The sequence below is a fragment of the Pantherophis guttatus genome, chromosome 3 (assembly GCF_059756535.1).
Source record: "Pantherophis guttatus breed Tessera chromosome 3, ASM5975653v1, whole genome shotgun sequence".
Lineage (NCBI taxonomy): Eukaryota > Metazoa > Chordata > Lepidosauria > Squamata > Colubridae > Pantherophis > Pantherophis guttatus.
Window position 1 is genome coordinate 663,732 of NC_142065.1, and position 18,229 is coordinate 681,960.

An 18,229-nucleotide genomic window follows, 5' to 3' on the forward strand; every position below is an offset into this window, starting at 1 on the left:
CTGCCTCTCTGGGGCTGTTGCCAAAACCAGGTTCCCTCAGCCGAATCTCTCTCTTTGTTTTGTCAAAGCTTTCCTTAAGGATGCTTCCATTACTGGGTGTGAACCGGAAACGGGTTTGAATTTTGAAATCGGAAAGGCTTAGGGAAAAGGCAGAGCTCCAGACTTCTGGAGGGCAAGACAGCAGATGGGCATTTCTGAATTAATGGGCAGTGATTCGGAGAGCTAAAACGGAAAGGGTGGATCTCCCAGGGCCTCCAGGAGAAGGTCAGCAGGTAGCAGGCTGTGGTTTCACCTTTTCCTCCAGGTGTGCAGGTATGTGTGTGTGTGAGAGAGAGGGAGAGAGAGAAAGAGAGAGGGAGAGAGAGAGAGAGAGAGAGAATATAGAGAAGTAAGGGATACGCGCAGAGGACCTTCCTTATTCTCTGACTTCTAATCGTTCTTCACTGGATCAAGAAGATTGCACAATAAATCTGCCTTTGGGAGGATCCGCCCAAGGTCATCTCTGGATTCTGGAGAAACGATTGGAACTGGCGCATTGTGTGAAGCTATGTGTGTCAGCTTTGATTAAATCTAAGAGAAACAATGTTTGTTGCTGTCAGCCGCCCAGGCTGTAAGATGGCCGACCTTACAAATCTATAATAAAACAAAAGAATTTGCACAAATTCTCCCTCCTAACTAAGGCCATACTGATACACCTGATCTGTCTCTGGACCTTGAGGATGACCTTAGGATGGCAAGGAATCCAGATAGAAAATGCTAATGGGTGACCACACAGATGAACTGGGATGAAGGACAAGAAGTAATAGGTGGAAGATCATTAGAGAGAGATCCAACCTAGAACTAAGGAGAAATTCCCTGACGGAGAGAACAATCCCTAGGTGGCTAAGACGCTGAGCTTGTCGATCAGAAAGGTCGGTGGTTCGAATCCCTAGTGTAGGTCTTCTGCATGAGTGGGGGGGTTGGACTAGATGATCTCCAAGGTCCCTTCCAACTCTGTTACTGTTACTTGGAACGGCTTGCCTTCAGAAGTTGTAGATGCTCCAACACTGGAGATTTTCAAGAAGAGACTGGACAACCATTTGTTTGAAATAATATAAGATCTCCTGCTTTGAGCAAGGGGTTGAATTAGAAGGTTCCCCCCCCCCACAACCCTATTACTCTATGTCCAGGGCTCAGTGCAAGACACTATGACTATATGTTGAAATGATTGAACCTGGCAATCTCGAAGTCATGGATTTGATGGACTTAATGGATGGGAAGCTGAGAGAGGCCCCCAACAGGCATGGCAGATTTGAGTGTAAAATAGTTGGCCAAAAATATTGAAAAGGAGAGGTAAGGTGAAGTAACTCTCGGAGATCATTGAGCATCGCAATAGACACTTTTATGAAGGGGGACTCTGTGGGGATGCTCTCCCTCGTGGAGCTCATCAATCTGCCTCCCACCCAGCGGGAATTGCGCTCCAGGCTGGCAAGAGGGAGAAATCCCCCTTTAGGGGGATTCTGTGTTCCTCTTCCTTAATCCTTAGGATTGTGAGAGATTTATTTATGTATTCATTCAGATTCATTCATTCATTCATTCATTCATTCACTCACTCACTCACTCACTCACTCACTCACTCACTCATCTCATTGAAATGCTGCAAGTCTCTGTTCTGAAGGTGCAAGTGGCCCTTGGTGGTGGCTGCTTCGGAAAGCAGCTTGCTGGACTCCAGGCTTGTGAGCTGCCTACAAGGCAGCTTGGAGTGGGCCTGCCCCTCCCTCTCCCTCGGGCACTCTCACTGCTCCTGTAAAGCAGCCCCTCCCCTGGAGATTTGGATGACCCCAACCCAGTGGTGGGTTGCTACCGGTTCCCCCCAGATTGGGCAAACCGGTAGCGGTGGTGGGGGGAGGCTCTGCGTACTCACCCGGACACTTCTCTGCTTTGAATAACATCGCTTATGCTGAAAGGGAAAAAAATGTGAATTTTTATAGAGGCATGGTTTTATCTCCAGGCCTTTTTTAACCTTGAAATGCAGCCACCAGATCACATCAAAAATTGAAAGGGAAAATTCATCACATGAATTTTGACCCTGGTCACGGTCAAAATGAACTGGTGTAAGTCCAGGGATATCTGCATGTGGCCGTAGTTGGGAGGAGGACATGCACAGGGAAACACCGGGAGGCTTTTGGGCCTTGGGGTGCAAAGGCAGCTCCCATCAAAAGAGCAGGGTCCCCTCCGTTGGCCCACCAATAAAAGCTCCCAACTCTTTTCATCTGCCCTTTCAGTGCTAACTTTGAACAGTCACTAAACAAATAGAAGATCTCCAAGGCCCCTTCCAACCCTGTTATTCTGTCATTCACTTCACCCCAGGAAATGTTTTACAACAGATTCTAAAAATGCTTTATGATAATTTTCATTTCATAAAAGGTTTTATAAATTACAGCTACTTTGGATGGGGAATTCTGGCAGTTGGAAGTCCACAAGTCTTAAAGTTGCCAAGGTTGGAGAGCCCTGTGATCTAGAGGAGCTCTCCCAGGTGTATGGACAGCCCCTCAACCTGCCTCCTTTCTTGCTTCTTTCCTTGAGCTGACAGGTTGTCTCTTCCTAGGGAGCCCTGCAGGAGACAGACACGACACCTGCCCCAGGAACTGGGTCAGCTCTGCCTGGTCTGTCTTGGCGCCTCACAGGCATCCTGCCATCAAAAGCTGAAAAGGGAAAGATGAAAGGGCAATAAAGGTTTGTGTTTATGTGATAAGAAATTGTGGGTGTGGGTGTGTGATAAGTGATAAGAACCAGGTGAGCTGAATCCTGTTTGTACCAGCATCCCATGGCCAGGCACCCTGAAAAGTATGCGGGTACCCCCAAACATCTCAGAGTTCTCAAAACATTTTGGAGAGCTCTGGTTGGCTTGAAACGGGCTGGTCACGAGGGAGAGATATACTGGGGGCAAAAACCTATACGCTGGCTTGACTTTACTGCAACCAACATCCTTTGTAAAAGAACCCTTTGCTTTAACCAGACGGAGTCGAGGGTTTTTCTTTTCTAAGGGTTTGGATTGGGGCAGGTCTGGCAAACTGGTTCTGCCAGCTGATTCCTGTTCCTGTCTCTACCAAGACTGGTGAAGATTGTTCCTATCTGGCTGCTTCTTCCTGTTCTTGTAAGTGATGAAATGAGGATGGTTATCATGCCAGGGTGTTAATTGCTCAATTACTTAAGGTTGTTGTCCCATTAAAGGCACCATTGCATATATTTTTCTTTAAAGAATTTATTATTATTTTTTAAAAAAAAAACAAAAACAAAACATAAAAACATTATCATTCCAAACAATTAAAGGCAGTGTATCAGTCGATAACATTTTTTGTGCTCCTCCTCTCTTCAATTTATCACTAAACATGCTAGTTTATTTCCAAAAGTTTCAACATCCATTTATATCATAATTATCTCCAATTCTTATTCTCCATCCATTGGTAAAATAAATCCCATATCAAATAATATTGTCTATCTTCCTGCTCTCATATTTCAAATGTCAGTCTACTCATTTCAGCACATTCCATCATTTTCTTAATAATTTCTTCATCATTAGGTAACTTTTCTCCTTTCCAGTTTTTAGCAAATACAATTCTGGCTGCTGTCAAAAGATTCACAATTAAGTATTGCAGTTCTTTATTATATGTCTCCAGCACGATCCCTAATAAAAATATCCCTGGTTTAAAGTCAATATGTCTCTTTATCATTTTTTCCAACCACATGTGTATCTTAGTCCAATATCTCCTTGCTTCTATGCATGACCACCACATGTGGTAATAGGATCCTGGGGTCTGGTGACATTTCCAGCACTTCTCCGATTTACTCTGGAACATTCTGGCTATCCTCGTCGGGGGTAGATGCCACCTGAAATTTAATTTAATTTAATTAATTAAATTTATATGCCGCCCCTCTCCGAAGACTCAGGGCGGCTCACAATACTTTTAAAAAATCATTATAAAAAGACATCGAAAAATTAAAAACATTAAAAACATTAAAAACTGTAAAACATCTTATACAAATTCTCCTTATATGCTGTAGACATTGTCGTTTTATAATTATGTGACCATAATTTTTGCCATTTCTCTAAATCAATACCATAGCCAAAATTCTTCTCCCATGCTATCATTGATTCTTTAACTTGTTCTTCTTCCACTTTAACCTCTAATAAATAACCATATAACTTTTTAATTACATGATCATCAGAGCCCATTAAGATCTTATCTAAATTAGTCAAGTCATTATACAAACCTCCTTGTTTGAGATCTCGATATCTAGAAAGTGTTTGCATATATGAAAGCCAATCCATCTTATATCGTTGATCTTCTATATCTTGCTTTAGTTTAAGTTCACCCTTTTCATCCAATAATTCCTTATATCTTATGATTTGTTCCCCTTTAAACGTCACTGGATACGAGAATGCTTCAATTGTGGATAGACTGGTACCCTCAAATAGTGATATTTTTTAATCTTCTCCCAGTTCAACCATAAAGCTTCACGTACTTTATGTCTTCTAAAATACCCCTGTATTTTAGTTCCTTTATACCACAAAAAGGCATGCCATCCCAACAACAAATCATGTCCCTCCAAATTTAACAATCTAGTGTTTTTTAATACTATCCATTCTTTAATCCACATTAAACTATCTGCTTGATAATAAAGTTCAAAGTTAGGTAAACCAAAACCACCCCTCATTTTAGCATCTTGTAACAACTTAATTTTTATTCTTGCCTTTTTCCCTGCCAAATATATTTCAATATCATTTTATTCAAATCTGTAAAAAAATCCTTGTCCAACTTTATCGGAATCGTCTGAAATAAATACAAAATTCTAGACAAAATATTCATCTTAATAGTTGCAATTCTCCCAATTAAAGATAGTTGCAAATTTCCCCATTTTTCCAAATCTTGTCCGATCTGTCGCTTAACCTTATTGTAATTATTTTCTTTAAGAGAACTACACCTTGCTGTCAATTGTATCCCCAAATATTTTACCTTATTCGTGACCTGCATATTTGAAATCTCCATCAATTCTAAGACACCATTGCATATGGATGATGGTGTCCTGCTACATACAATGTTGGGAACGCCAGGGGCTAACCCGTCTTTCTGAATGGCGGCTGAATGTCGTTCCATGCTCTCTGCCAACCGGAGATGAGCAAGCGAGTTACGTAGATTCATGGGGAAGGCAGGGACCCGTCTTCTCCTCAGCCTTCCCTCACGCGTCTCTCTTCCAAACCTGGCCAAGGGAGATGTCCGTAGAAGTAGCGGAAGATGGGTGGGCTGCCTATGCTGAGTTCACTCTCTGTGTTTGGAGACCTCTGGATGTCATGGCTTGCCCACAAGGGCTAAGTTGCATGTAACCATGGCCCGTCTTCACTTACGACCACAATTGAGCCCAAAACACCCAGTGGTATTAGTACCTCCCTTGGTCTTGATTGTATCCCTCTGTTAATCCAGTTTAGGATTGCGTTGGCTTTTTTGGCTGCTGCCGGACACTGTTGGCTCATATTTAGCTGGTTGTCCATTAAGACTCCAAGATCCCTCTCCAGTTACTGCTATTAAGCCTGGTTTCACCCAGTCTACAGGTGTAATTTTGGTTTGCTTGTTGTGGCCATTGGGGTGGGGGGTGGGGGTTCCCATTTTTATTCTGGTTACGTTGGGCTTTTTATTGTCTGTAAACCAGTCAGAGTCACTGAGAGTGAGTGGGTGGCCATATAAATCCTCTGAATAAATAAAATAAATAAATAGAAGCGTATCAGGGTTTGGGTGCGTTTGCCAGCGATCGTGGGCGATGATGCCAAGCCATGAATAAACATGCCTGATTCTGGGAGGCTGCAGGCGGAGGAACAGCAGCACTGCCAAAAGCAGCACGGCTGACTCTGCTCAACACAAGGGCAGACACAGCCACCCCAGGTAGTCCTCGAATTACGACCTCAATTGAGCCCATCATTTGCATTGCTTAGTGAAACACATGTTAACTGAGTTTTGCCCCATTTTCCATTAAGTGAATCACTGCAGTTGTTAAGTTAGGGACCCGGTTGTTAAGTGAATTTGGCTTCCCCATTGGCCTCGTTTTCAGAAGCTGGCAAAAGGCAATGAAGACGAGACTGGACAGCCATTTGTCTGGAATGGAATAGGGTCTCCTGTCTGAGCAGGGGGTTGGGCTAGAAGACCTCCAAGGTCCCTTCCAGCTCAGTTGTTCCGTTCCGTTCCGTTCCGTTCACCGGTGGAACGACTTGCCTCCAGATGTTGTGAAAAGTTTTTAAGAAGACTTGACAGCCCCCTGTCTGAAATGGCATGGGGTCTCCTGCTTGAGCAGGGAGTCTGACTAGAAGACCTCCAGTGTCCCCTTACAGCTGTGGTCTGAACTGAATTGAATGGAAAGTGACTGAAATTTTACTGCTGCCAGGTTTACCAGGAGGGATGTTCCTGCCAGGCTGATCTCAGGAGACCCCTAAGTGCGCAGGTTGCCCGGGCAGGTGGGAAGAACTGTTGGGGTCTGCAGGACCCTCTCTGAGCAGAAGCCAGGGCCGCCATCCTCGGGGTCCAGCTCTCTCCCTCCAAGGAGGCTTTGGTGCCGGATCTGTCAGGCTGCTGCTGCTGCTGCTGTGTGGGAGGCAGAGGCTCCTGGGGTGGCTTTCAGGGAAGGGAAGGCTAAGATGCTTAATCAGAGAGCCTGGCAGCCGTTCCCTTCCCTCCCCACAGCCCCACCCAGGACAGGGTTTATAGACTGGGCCCTGGGAGCCGTCTGCCTCTGGACGCCAGGATGAAGCCAGGGGCCCTCTTGCTGCTTGTGGGCTCCGTGGCCCTCTGGACGGGGCTGCCGGCTGCACCACCCCGAAGTAGTGAGTACCGGCTGTTGCTGAGCACAGGTGAAGAAGTTGCTCACCTTGCTTGCTTCTGGGAGTGGAGCAGACACCTGCTTGGGCTGCACCTGTGCAAGGGAGGGGGGTGGGGAAGGAGGGGGAGGAAGAGAAGGGGCTCAATTCCTGCACCCTGAAACCTCAGCAGTGTCCTCTCTGTTGGAAGAGGTACCGGGTTTGGGTACGGGCAGTCCTCGAGTTATGACCGTAACGGTGCCTGCTCATTACAGTTGTCATAACGGTCATAAAACAGGTCAGTCAGGACAACCACTTGTCTGAAATGGACTCCTGCTAGATCAGGGGGTTGGTCTAGAAGACCTCCAAGGTCCCTTCTAACTCTGGTATTCTGGTCACGTGATCATGCCAATTTTATGACTTTTTTGCAACGGTCATTAAGGGAATGCAGCCGTCCTTAAGTGTGAACCCTTTCTTTGCGACAGCTGCAGTTTTGCCAGAAAACCAAAGTACTTTATTTATTTAGAAAATTTATTAGACACCCATCTTACCACAAGGTAAATCTGGGCGGCTTACAAGTAAGGGCGAAACCGTCGTAAAACGTGACCACATGATTGTGGGCAGCTGCAAATGGCTGTAAATGTGGCCCCGTTACCAAGAGAGCATCAAGGTGAATCACAACATTGCCGAGGTGGGGGAGCGACCATCGCAACTTCTGATCCAGGTCATAAGTCTCCCTTTTCAGGTAGGTCGTAACTACTTTGGATGGTCATTTATTCATTTCATTTATTCGAATTTGGTCACTGAGTGACCCATTGTATGTTGGGAGCTTCTTGAGCTGTTTCTGGTGCACTTCATCCCACCGGCTGTCCGAAGGCTAAAGGCTGCTTTGGGATTTCTCTAGAGCAGGGGGACCCAATCTTAGCAACTTTGGACTTCAACTCCCAGAATTCCCCTGCCCAGCCCCCCACTCAGCCAATGTGTAGAACAGAACAGAACAGAACAGAAAAAAGAAAAGAAAAGAAAAGAGAAGAGAGAAAAGAAAAGAAAAGAAAAGAAAAGAAAAGAAAGGAAAAGAAAAGAAAAGAAAAGAAAAGAAAAGAAAAGAAAAGAAAAGAAAAGAAAATATGTAATGGACTAGACTAGACTAGACTGGACTAGACTGGAACGGAATAGAATGGAATAGAACAGGACAAAAAACAGAACAGGAATAGAAAAGAAAAGAAAAGAAAGAAAAGAAAAGAAAAGAAAAAAGAGAAGAGAAGAAAAGAGAAAAGGAAAAAAAGAAAAAGAAAAGATGTAATGACTAGACTAGACTAGACTGGAACGGAACAGAACAGAACAGAACAGAATGTGGAGGTGTTGGAGCATCAACAACTTCTGGAGGCAAGTAGTTCCACTGGTTAATTGTCCTCATTGTTGGGAAGTTTCTCCTTAATTCCAGGTTGCTTCTCTCCTTGATGAGTTTCCATCCGTTGCTTCTTGTGCTGCCCTCGGGTGCTTTGGAGAGTAGCTTGACTCCCTCTTCTTTGGGGCAGCCCCTCAAGTACTGGAAGACTGCTATCATGTCTCCCCTGGTTCTTCTCTTCACTAGACTAGCCAGGCCCACTTCCTGTAATCGTTCTTTGTATGTTTGAGTCGCCAATCCCTTAATCCTCTTGGCTGCTCTTCTCTGCACTCTTTCTAAGTCTCAAGTCTAGAAATGTAAGACTTGTGGACTTCAACTCCCAGAATTCCCCTGACCAGCCCCCACCCAGCTTTGCCGGCTGGGGAATTCTGGGAGTTGAAGTCCAGAGGTCTTAAAGTCGCCAAGGTTTGACTTCCTTGCTCTCTGGGTCCTTTTCTGGCTGACTTTCAGCATTGGCAAGGCTGCCCTTTGGGCAGTACAGATAGTTCTCAACTTACAACCATCTGTTTAGTGACTGAAGTTACAACAGCACTGAAAAAAGCGACTTATGACCAGTTCTCACACTTATGACCATTGCAGCATCCTCATTGTCAGATGATCAAAATTCAGGCACTTGGCAACTGGCTTGTATTTATGACCGTTGCTCTGTCCTGGGGTCACGTGATCCTCTTTTGTGACCTTCCCAGCTGCCTTCTGAAAAGCAAAGTCAACGAGGCAAGCCAGATTTGCTTAACGACCGCATGGTTCACTTAACAACTGCAGTGATTTGCTTAACAATGTAGAATGAGGTATAACTCGCTTAAGCCTTGGTGGCGCAGCAGACTAAAGCACTGTTAAGTAACTGTTAAGTAACACCAGCTGCCTGCAATTACTGCAAGTTCAAATCTCACCAGGCTCAAGGTTGACTCAGCCTTCCATCCTTCTGAGGTAGGTAAAATGAGGACCCGGTTTGTGGGGGCAATAAGCTGACTTTGTATAAAAAAGAACACTGCTTAGGTGGGTGGGTGAAAGCCCTACTAAGCAGGTATATACAAAAGTATGAAGGCTATTGTTTAACACATTGTAAGCCGCCCTGAGTCTCCGGAAAAGGGCGGCATATAAATCGAACCAATAAATAAATAAATAAATAAATAAGAACGGCCTTGCTTGGCCATGAAAATTTTGGGGTCAGTCGTGGTCCTAAGTCGAGTAACCCCAGTGATCTACTTAACAACTGTGGCAAGAAAGGTCATAAAATGAGGCAAAATTCACTTCACAAATGTTTCACTTAGCAACAAAAATTTGGGGCTCAGCAGTGGTTGTAGGTCGAAGACTACCTGTCACAGAGAATTTGGTCAGATGCTCCCTCGGGGTTACTCATAGCATCCTGCTCTGCCCAGAGAGGGGGTCTCCGAGGCCCCGCCCGAGCAGGGCTGGGGCCTGGGCTCTGGCCTGGGCTCCTTCCCAGAGGGGGGGGGCACAATCCCTTTCCCTGTTTTCGGGGCCAGCTCTTCTCAGCGCCTGACTTCCTCCTGGACGTTCCCAAAGCTCAACCAGAGCCTCTTTGTGAGCTGGGAAGCATCGGGCACCCTGCGAGGGGAGGAGGGCAGTGGGTGGATGCCGGTGGAGCCAGGCTAGGAAACTCCGAGTCCCCCAAGATTGCCCAGCTGGGCTCTGAGGGCGCCTGGGCCTCCCTTGGGAGTCCACGGGGTTTCCAAAGACCCTGTTGGACACTTAGGGATGCATGGACCCTCCTCTACAAAATCACTTGACCAGCTTGGTATAAGGTCTCCTGCCTTGAGCAGGGGTTGGACTAGAAGACCTCCGAGGTCCCTTCCAGCCCTAGGATTCTATCTTCTGTGTTCTAAAACAGGGCCCTCCGAACATGGCAACTTTAAGACTTGCTAGCTGGGGAATTCTGGAAGTTGAAGTCCACAAGTCTTAAAATGGCCAAAGTTGGATGCCCATGTACTAGGTCATGTTACTGAATGGCTGGCTGGGGAATTCTGGGAGTTGAAGTCTCCAAGTCTTAAACTTGCCGAGTTTGGAGGCCCCTGTCCTGAAAGCACAAGAGGCTTTCTGGGAAGGATGTCATTGAGGAGGGTGGAATTTGGGGTGTGTGTGTCCCTCAATCCCCCCCCCCCCCGAGTCAGCTTGCCCTGGTTTGGGAGGCAGAGCTGAAGAGTCCCTGCCCCATAATTCTGATTACTAATCATTCATTTCCTCCTAATTATTTCCAGGTAATTTTCTCTAATTTATACCTGCAAGAGTTGGGAGGTGTTCAGCTCCACCAAGGTTGTCCGCCCCCAGAATATTTTGTAGCCAAATAGAAACGCACCTCGCAAATTCCTGGGACTTCTGAGTTTCGCACAGAAACAAACAGGAGAAATACAAAGAAAACATCAAGTAACAGGCTTGTTGTAATTACACACCTCATAACAAGTGTTGTGGTTGTGCAATATAAAGGACGCTAAGCAATTAGTTTCTGCCTTTCGTACTGAATTTTTGACCCGGCAACAAGATGAAGAAGCCAGGGGAGGAAACGCACAAAAATAGGAGAGGGTGGGCCCCAGGTCACCGGAGGTGTTTGTTGAGAGCCCAGGTAAAACCTCATGAAGAATCCAGTCCTGGGTGTGCAACTTTGGCCCCTTTAAGACTTGTGGATTTCAACTTCCAACCTGGCTGGCTGGGGAATTCTGGGAATGGAAGTCCGGAAGTCTTAGAGTGGCCAAGGTTGGACACCTCTGATCTAGCCTAGTCGCTGAGGTGAGCCAAGACTATTGATTGTACCAATGAAGGAGAATTTTTGTAAGTCAGGGTTGAAATGAGGGGTCCTTGGTGTTCTCAGAGCTTGGTGATTTTCTTGCAGATGTTTCATGACCCAACTAGGGAACATGATCAGTGCTACAAGAGGAGTTTGCAGAATGGAGGAGAACGAAAGGGGGGGGGGAGGAGGAGGATGGAAGGGCGAGGAGGAAGACTGTTTGGTCCTTGGCTGTTTTCTTGCAGATGTTTCATTGCCCAACCTGATAGCATCACCTGTTTTAGAAGGGAGGGGGGCTGTGAAAAGGAGCAGGAGGAAGTTTCCTTGCAGATGTTTCAGTCCCCAACTAGGGAACATCATCCCAGATGTTTTTCCCAAGGAGACATTCAGACATCCTGTCAGTTTTGGAAGCCATTTTTCTTTTTAGCTTCCTGACTGCCAAATATTTTAGCCTGGGAAATTGGGAGGGTTTTTTTGTTGTTGTTGGAGTGGTGGAAAATTAGCCATAACAACATTCTTTGTTCTGGGAGACAAGGACATTTGCCTGCACCTGGATGGGAGTGACTGGGGATTGGCTCCAGTTGAGTCTGAAGGATGGGTTGGACCATGCAATGAACTTGTGGGTGTGGAGCAGAGTTGTGAACTTTCAACTGGGTGGGGAAAACCTGGACGCTTTCAGATTCGGGTTTTCCCAGATGTGCCAACCTGACAGCTCTAATAAAGTGGAACTTTGAGGAGCTCATTGCCTTGGAGTTTTATTTCGTTGGGGGTGTTTTTTGGAACCCTGACACATCCCTTATTTGAGGGAGGGTCCCCAGAAGGAGAAGGATCTCCCACCTCTCAGTGGGAATGAGGGGCCCATCAAGTGAGTTCCAATGGGGCTCCAGAAGGAGCCCAGGAGAACCAGCCATCCCCCTCCATACCATGCATTGGCAGCTCCCGATCTCCCTCCCTCTGATGCCACTTGTCTTCTCTCTCTCTTATTCAGGGACTTCTGGACAGCCCCCTCTTCCCCCCAGCGGTGCCCCTGGGGAAGCTCCCCAGGACAAGATCTCGCAGAAGGAGGAAGCAAAGCTGGCATGCCTGATGGGCCAAGAGCCTGAGGTGGCCCAGAAGAGCCCTTTGCCCCAGGGGAAGGAAAGTGAAGAGCCACAGCCTGGCAAGGAAGGCAGCCTTCGCCCCGAGGCAGCAGGTCCAGCCCCCCCTGGAAAGCTTCTCTGTAAAGAGAAGCCACAGCCGGAAAGGCCCCCTGTAAATAACTTGGAAGTTGAATCTTCTGGGAGTCCCAGATCAGTTGAAAAGCCCCAAGGGGCATCTGAGAAGGACCCCTCCCTGGACACCTGGACTCAGCTGGGAGGAGCTCCTGCCAAGCCCAGCTCTCTTGGCAGATCCAAGTTGGCTTCCAAGCCAGCATTGCCCAATCTGGAAACCTGGAACCCAGTCTGGGATCCCAGTAATGTGGCCACTTCTGGTGGGAAGCCAAACACTAGCAAAAAGCCCACTTCTAGCACCCCAGGTGACAAGCCCACGCCTGGAATGGGGAAGGCCACCCCAACAGAGAAGCCGGTTCCTGGCTCTGGACACACCATCCAGGACAAGCCAAAACCAGCTTCGGCTGCTGGGCATCACGTGGGCCCCACATCTGGAGAGAAGCCAGCTCCTAACCGTGGCCCCGAGGCCCATGGCAGGCCCGTCACTGGTGAAAAGCCCACACCTGGAGAGAAGCCGCCTTCCCAGATGGGGCACGAGAAACGCCCGTCTGCCGACAAGCCAACTTCCTCTGAAAAGCCAGAAGAAGATGGTGAGAGACCGGAAGCTGAGAAGGAGTCCAAACCTGAGAAAGAAGCTGAGGAGGGGAAGAAAACTGAGGAGGAGGAGGAAGGCCTCTTTGAGGATGATGAAGAAGAGGAGGAGGGGGAGAAGGGCAAAGAGAACGAAGGAAACCAAGAAGGAAACCAAGATGGTGACGATGCCTTTGACAAGGAACTGGATTACGGATTAAACACGTCTCCCTTTGACGCCTACTCCTACCACGATGGCTGGAGCGACGAGGGGGCCGAAGAGGCCGATCTTGGCTTGGTGGGAGAAATGGCCGCTCTTCCTCAGGCTGGAGATGCCAACAATGATGGGAAGCCAACATTTGATGCCTGGGGAGACCTTGTGGGAGGGTCGAGGCCCTAACGGCAGGCCCAGAAGCGCCTGGAAAGGGATGGAGCCCAGGAAGGGGGATTTGAAGCACAATCTTGGGAGCTTTGAAGCTTTGAAGCTTTCATTTTTAAACAAATTAAAACTTCTAATTTCAATTTAATTTGGAGCCAGGACAGTCCCTAATAATCTGTGTCGCATCCAGCTGCTTCCAGACTCCTTGATTTATGACCACCATTGAGCCCAATGTTTCTGTTGCTAAGTGAGACATTTGTTTTGTCCTGTTTTATGAACCTTTCTTGCCACCGTTAAGTGAATTACTGCAGTTGCTAAGTGAGTCACACGGTTGTTAAGTGAATCTGGCTTTGACTTTGCTCGTCAGGAGGTCGCAAAAGGGGATCACGTGACCTTGGGACAATGCCACCGTCCTAAATACGAACCAGTTGCCAAGCGCCTGAGTTTTGATCCCATGACCACAAGGATGTTGCAACGGTCCCGAGCGTGAAAAATGGTTATAAGTCACTTTTTCCAGTGCTGTTGTATGTTCTAACGATCACTAAACAAATTATTGTAAGTCAAGGACTATGTGCACTGCCTAATACTGTTTTTTTCCTATAAATATATATATATATTTGTTTTTCTTTCTTTTTCATAGGTTCTATGTGTAGTTCTCTTTAGCCAGGTTCTACCTACATAATATCTTGGTTTACGTAGGTAGAACCTGGCTAAAGAGAAATATATACACATACACATACATTACATACAGTACATATACATATGAATATGCATTCACACACATATACACACACAATTTTTTTAATGTGCTTTGGAAAAAAGACACTTGTGTTTTGGGGCAGATTTTCCACATTGAAAATTCTTGGTACTTTTTGAAGTCTCTACCCTGCAGCCACTAAGGGGTATCCACTCTTGGCGACTTGTGGACTTCAGCTCCCAGAATTCCCCAGCCAACTATGTTGGACACCTCTGCCCATGCTATGAATGTGCCTTGATTGACTTGGATGCGTACTTTACCGCATGAAATTAGCTGGTTGTGTTTCACGGGACTAAGAAAATGCAGGGGAAATTCTCCATTTCCACTTATGTCCGTAATGTTTCATCAAGCCACGCTCCTGGAGATTGTTCGTGCGAGCAATGAATGAATGACAGAATAATAGAGTTGAGACACTCCAGAAAGCCCCCCTCCCCCATGTCTGTGCTGGCTCCTTGGGTGGCTGGGACTGGCACAGGCTCCTCTGTATGCCTGGCAAGGAGGAAAGAGAGCAGCCAGGTGGGCACCCAGCAAGGTGTGCAGGATCTGTGGCCAGTGGGTACATTTATTTATTTGTTGGTTCAATTTCTACAGATGCATGGAGGCCACCATAAACATGCCTGGCAGATCAGGCAACTTCCGTGCTTTAATGGTGAAGGATGGGGGGGGGGCGGGCAGCGTCTGGGGCCACAGGCAATAATTTATTGCAGAATTCTACCCAGTCTAAGGGTGCCTGGCCTCTTTGTTTTTTTCCTTAAGGCAAAGCAACTTCCATCCTCAGTACTCTTCCTCTTCAGGTAACTCTGGAAAAGGGATGGAGGCATCAGAAATGGCTTTCCTTGTGGGTAGGAGACGAATTCCAGAGGTCCCCCCATTCTTACTAGGCTGTCCCTTCTGAGAACCAGGGAGACCCCCCTCCCCCTTTATGAGTGGCTGCTTTGCCCAGGAACACACAGCCTCTGCCTTTGGGACACCCAGCCAGTGTATGTGCCTACAATTTGGTACAGGCCAGCCGCCCCCCCCCCCCCCGCAGGATGGAGAGCATTTCCAAGCGATCCATGCTCCTGTTTCTCCTGTTGGCCAGAGGGCTGGATCCTGCAGCAGAATCTGGGGGTGGGAAGAGGCAGGGTGAGGGCTCCTTCTGCAGTGCTGCCAGTGGGGGGGGGGAACTCTCCTTTCCCCCCTTCCTCTTCTTTGCACAGAGCCCTCAAGGTGTGGATTGAGGGGAGCTGTGGCAGGACCTCCTCTTCCTCCCCGCATGGCCTCTCACCTTTCAGCCTCTCCCCCCAGCAGCACCGCACACTCACCTCTCTTCGGGCACTTCAGCTGGCACTTCCCACACTTCCCCATCCCCCGGAAGTGGGGTGGGTGGGTGGGCAGACAGGAGCTCCTGCTGTGCACAGCATGAATGGAGCAGAACTGGGGAGACACCCACCCCTCCCTTCCAGATGGTTTTAGGGTTAAGATTAGATGTGTACAAAAACAGCAGATCTGTCATTTTGCATATTCATTCCAGACTCTTTGCCCCCCTCCGAGCATTACCCACCTCCCTGCCTGTGTCAGGGACCCCCCCCCGCCCTTCCGCCCACCCCCTTCTTGAAAGGAAGCCTCCAGACTGGGCTGCTGGCCAGCAGGGCCCTGGGTTCAGGCCAATGGCCGGTGAAGCCCCATGCAGCCCCCATGGCTTGAGTCCCCATCTGTCCAGGACCCCAGAACTTCACCCCTCCCCAGAAGGGCTGCCCCGATGGGTGAGGAAAAGAGGGGTCTTTTCAGTTGGAGCTTGGTGGGCAGCAGCTTTTCTGCAAAACAGACCAACCAATGGGCTTCTGGGAAGCGCCACTCATTGAACCCCATTAGAGACGGGGCGGGGGGGGGGGCTCAGCCCTTGCTCCTCCCTGCCCAACAGCCGGGCTCACCAGCCACCTCGCAGTATTTCTGGCATTGCTTGATAGTGGAGTAGCTGTTGTGGCTACCGGGGCAGCCGTAGAAAACGAAAGGCTCGCAGCTCTTGGAGGCCACGTTGCAGAAAAAAACGTTCTTTAGGCTCCCCACATCGTTCGGAAGAGTCGGGGAAAGTGCTGCAGCTTCTGTCAGCTGGCAAGAGAGGAGAGTCAGGACACTCAAAGCTTTCCTCAGTTGTAGGGGCTCTGGGGTGCATGTGTGGGGAAAGAGCAGCCCCCAAATAGAGGCTGGGGAATTCTGGGAGTTGAATCCGCAAGTCTTAAAGTTGTCCAGGTTGGAGACCCCCACCCTCGTCGAATTTGCATCCAGAGCAGGGGTGAAATCCAGCAGGTTCTGACAGGCTCTGGAGAACCGGTAGCGGATTTTTTGAGTAGTTTGGAGAACCGGCAAATGCCACCTCTGGCTGGCCCCACAGTGGGATGGGAATGGAGATTTTGCAATATCCTCCTAAGTTCTGTATTGCTTCTCTCCTTGATGAGTTTCCACCCCTTGTTTCCCGTCCTGCCTTCTTCTGCTTTGGAGAATAAGTGACCCCTCCCCCTCTGTTTAGTGGCAGCCCCTCAATTGTCTTCCAGGACAAAACTGTCCTGTCCCCCTGGATCCTTTGATGGGTGGACCTAACTAGATCCCTCCACCGTTCATCATAGGTTTCTTAGTCTCCAGATCTTTCATCTTTTTGGGCCAAGAGGGGCTCTGGGGAATCTCCCCCTTTGCTTCCGCTCTCCTGGCAGGAAAAGGGAGCAAGACCCCTTCGGGAAACCAAACCTCCCATCGCAGTTTGTTTTGCAGGGGCTCTGAGGAAGAGGTTTCAGTTCTCACCTAGGATGTGTCACTCAATTCTGTGCCCTGAATTTCAGGAAGGACTTTGGCCACCAAGTGGGAAGGAGAAACGGAGTCGGTCAGCATTGAAAGAAGGTTGACTTAGCCTTGGGAGGCAATAAGGATGGAGATTAAGTTGGGGAAAGCTTTGAGCCTTGTAACAGCTGTTTGACTCTGACCTGGACACCATTCAGAAGCAGTCAGCTCTCCTTTACGGGGGTGTTTGAATGGAGCTGGGGGTGGGGGATGGGAGCATCTGTCAGGGAGCCTCCTGCACTCCTTAGAGGGTGGACTAGATGACCTCCCAGAGCCTACAAACTCTTCTCTAATTCTATCAATACTTCAATAATTCTATCAATCAAGCCTAGTAACTCCCTGCTCAGTTCCTGGATGTTAATGTTATTATGTTATTAATACTAATAATATTAATGATGTTGTTAGTATTATTATAATGTAATTATTTTTCAGTTAGTTTTATAATCGGTAAGCCGTCCATAAGCACCTTGTAGGGGAAATGGGTAACATAGAAATTTAATCAATCAATCAATCAATCTAACATTAAAATAATCCGCGGGCGAGCGACTGCGATGTCCTGCGGCAGCGTTTGCCCGTGGAGGCTGTGGGGAAGGCAGGGACCAGTGACTGGACCCACCGTTCATCGACGTCTTCTTCTGCGCTGGGCCGGCGCTCGCCCCTTCCCACGACCCCCTTCGATGCGGCGTCCAGAGTCCACTGACTCCGGGGTGGGCGGCGTCCTTGGGCAGCCGGGATCCCTGCCCGAAGCCCCAGAGGCCGAGACCGGAAGCCGAATAAAGCCCGGCCGTCTCTCGTCTAGGGCTCCGCGAAGGACGCAGGGCCGCTATTCCCGCGTGCGGGGAAGTTCGGGAGCAGAACGGTGGGTCTCTGGGGGGCGCACAGCCCTGCGGAATGGGGGGTTCTCTTGGGGGTTCGGGCTGTGAGAAGACCCCTCTCTTGCCGAAGCATCCCACCGCCCCTCCCGCCCTAACGCTCGGCCCATTTACAACTGTCGTGCACGGAGAGCAGAGGGCTCCAGAGGGCAAAGGCGACCCCCAAGAGGAGGAGGAGGAGGAGGAGGAGGAGGAGGGCTGCGACTGGACCTCACGGTGATGGCTGGGCGACTGAGCCGCCTCCGACTCCCCTCCGGGGCAAAGAGCGCGGCGCTCCTCCCCTCCCCTCCGGAGGGCTGCGCTTGGAGACACCCCACCCCCGCCCCTCCAGATGGCTCTTGCGGAGAAGGTTTCGGCGCTTGGGTTCCGGCGGGGTAACGTCAGCGGGCGGAGGGACGGGGTGGGCTCGTGGCTTCCCAAAGGGAGGGCTAGAACTCTTATCTCCTGGTGATTGGCTCAAAGTCACCCAGTGGCTTTTATTCCTATGGTGGGACTAGAACTCCCATCTCCTGGCAAGTGGCTAAAGTCACCCAGCCACTTTTCATGCCTAAGGAGAGAGTCGAACTCACCATTTCCTAGTTTCTACCCTGGTTTTTACTTGTAACAATCTTGATCTTTTGTCTCTTCAAATATGTTGCAGAACTTAATTTAT

At 48.6% G+C, this 18,229-nt stretch overlaps 1 protein-coding gene across 3 annotated transcripts; it reads left to right on the top strand.

The window, feature by feature from the left end:
* The first annotated feature begins 2,592 nt into the window (after positions 1-2,592).
* On the top strand, positions 2,593-13,750 carry LOC117669578 (uncharacterized). 3 transcript variants are annotated; one of them, XM_060694225.2, is made up of 2 exons: positions 2,593-2,715; positions 11,963-13,750. In XM_060694225.2, the coding sequence occupies exon 2, from the start codon at positions 12,061-12,063 to the stop codon at positions 13,153-13,155; it is 1,095 nt and encodes a 364-aa protein (XP_060550208.2). In that variant the 5' UTR covers positions 2,593-2,715; positions 11,963-12,060; the 3' UTR covers positions 13,156-13,750. The 3 variants fall into 3 exon arrangements, with proteins under 3 accessions (XP_060550208.2, XP_034280011.2, XP_060550207.2); XM_034424120.3 differs by lacking the exon at positions 2,593-2,715 and adding an exon at positions 6,739-6,877; XM_060694224.2 differs by lacking the exon at positions 2,593-2,715 and adding an exon at positions 6,739-6,850.
* Positions 13,751-18,229: the final 4,479 nt, after the last annotated feature.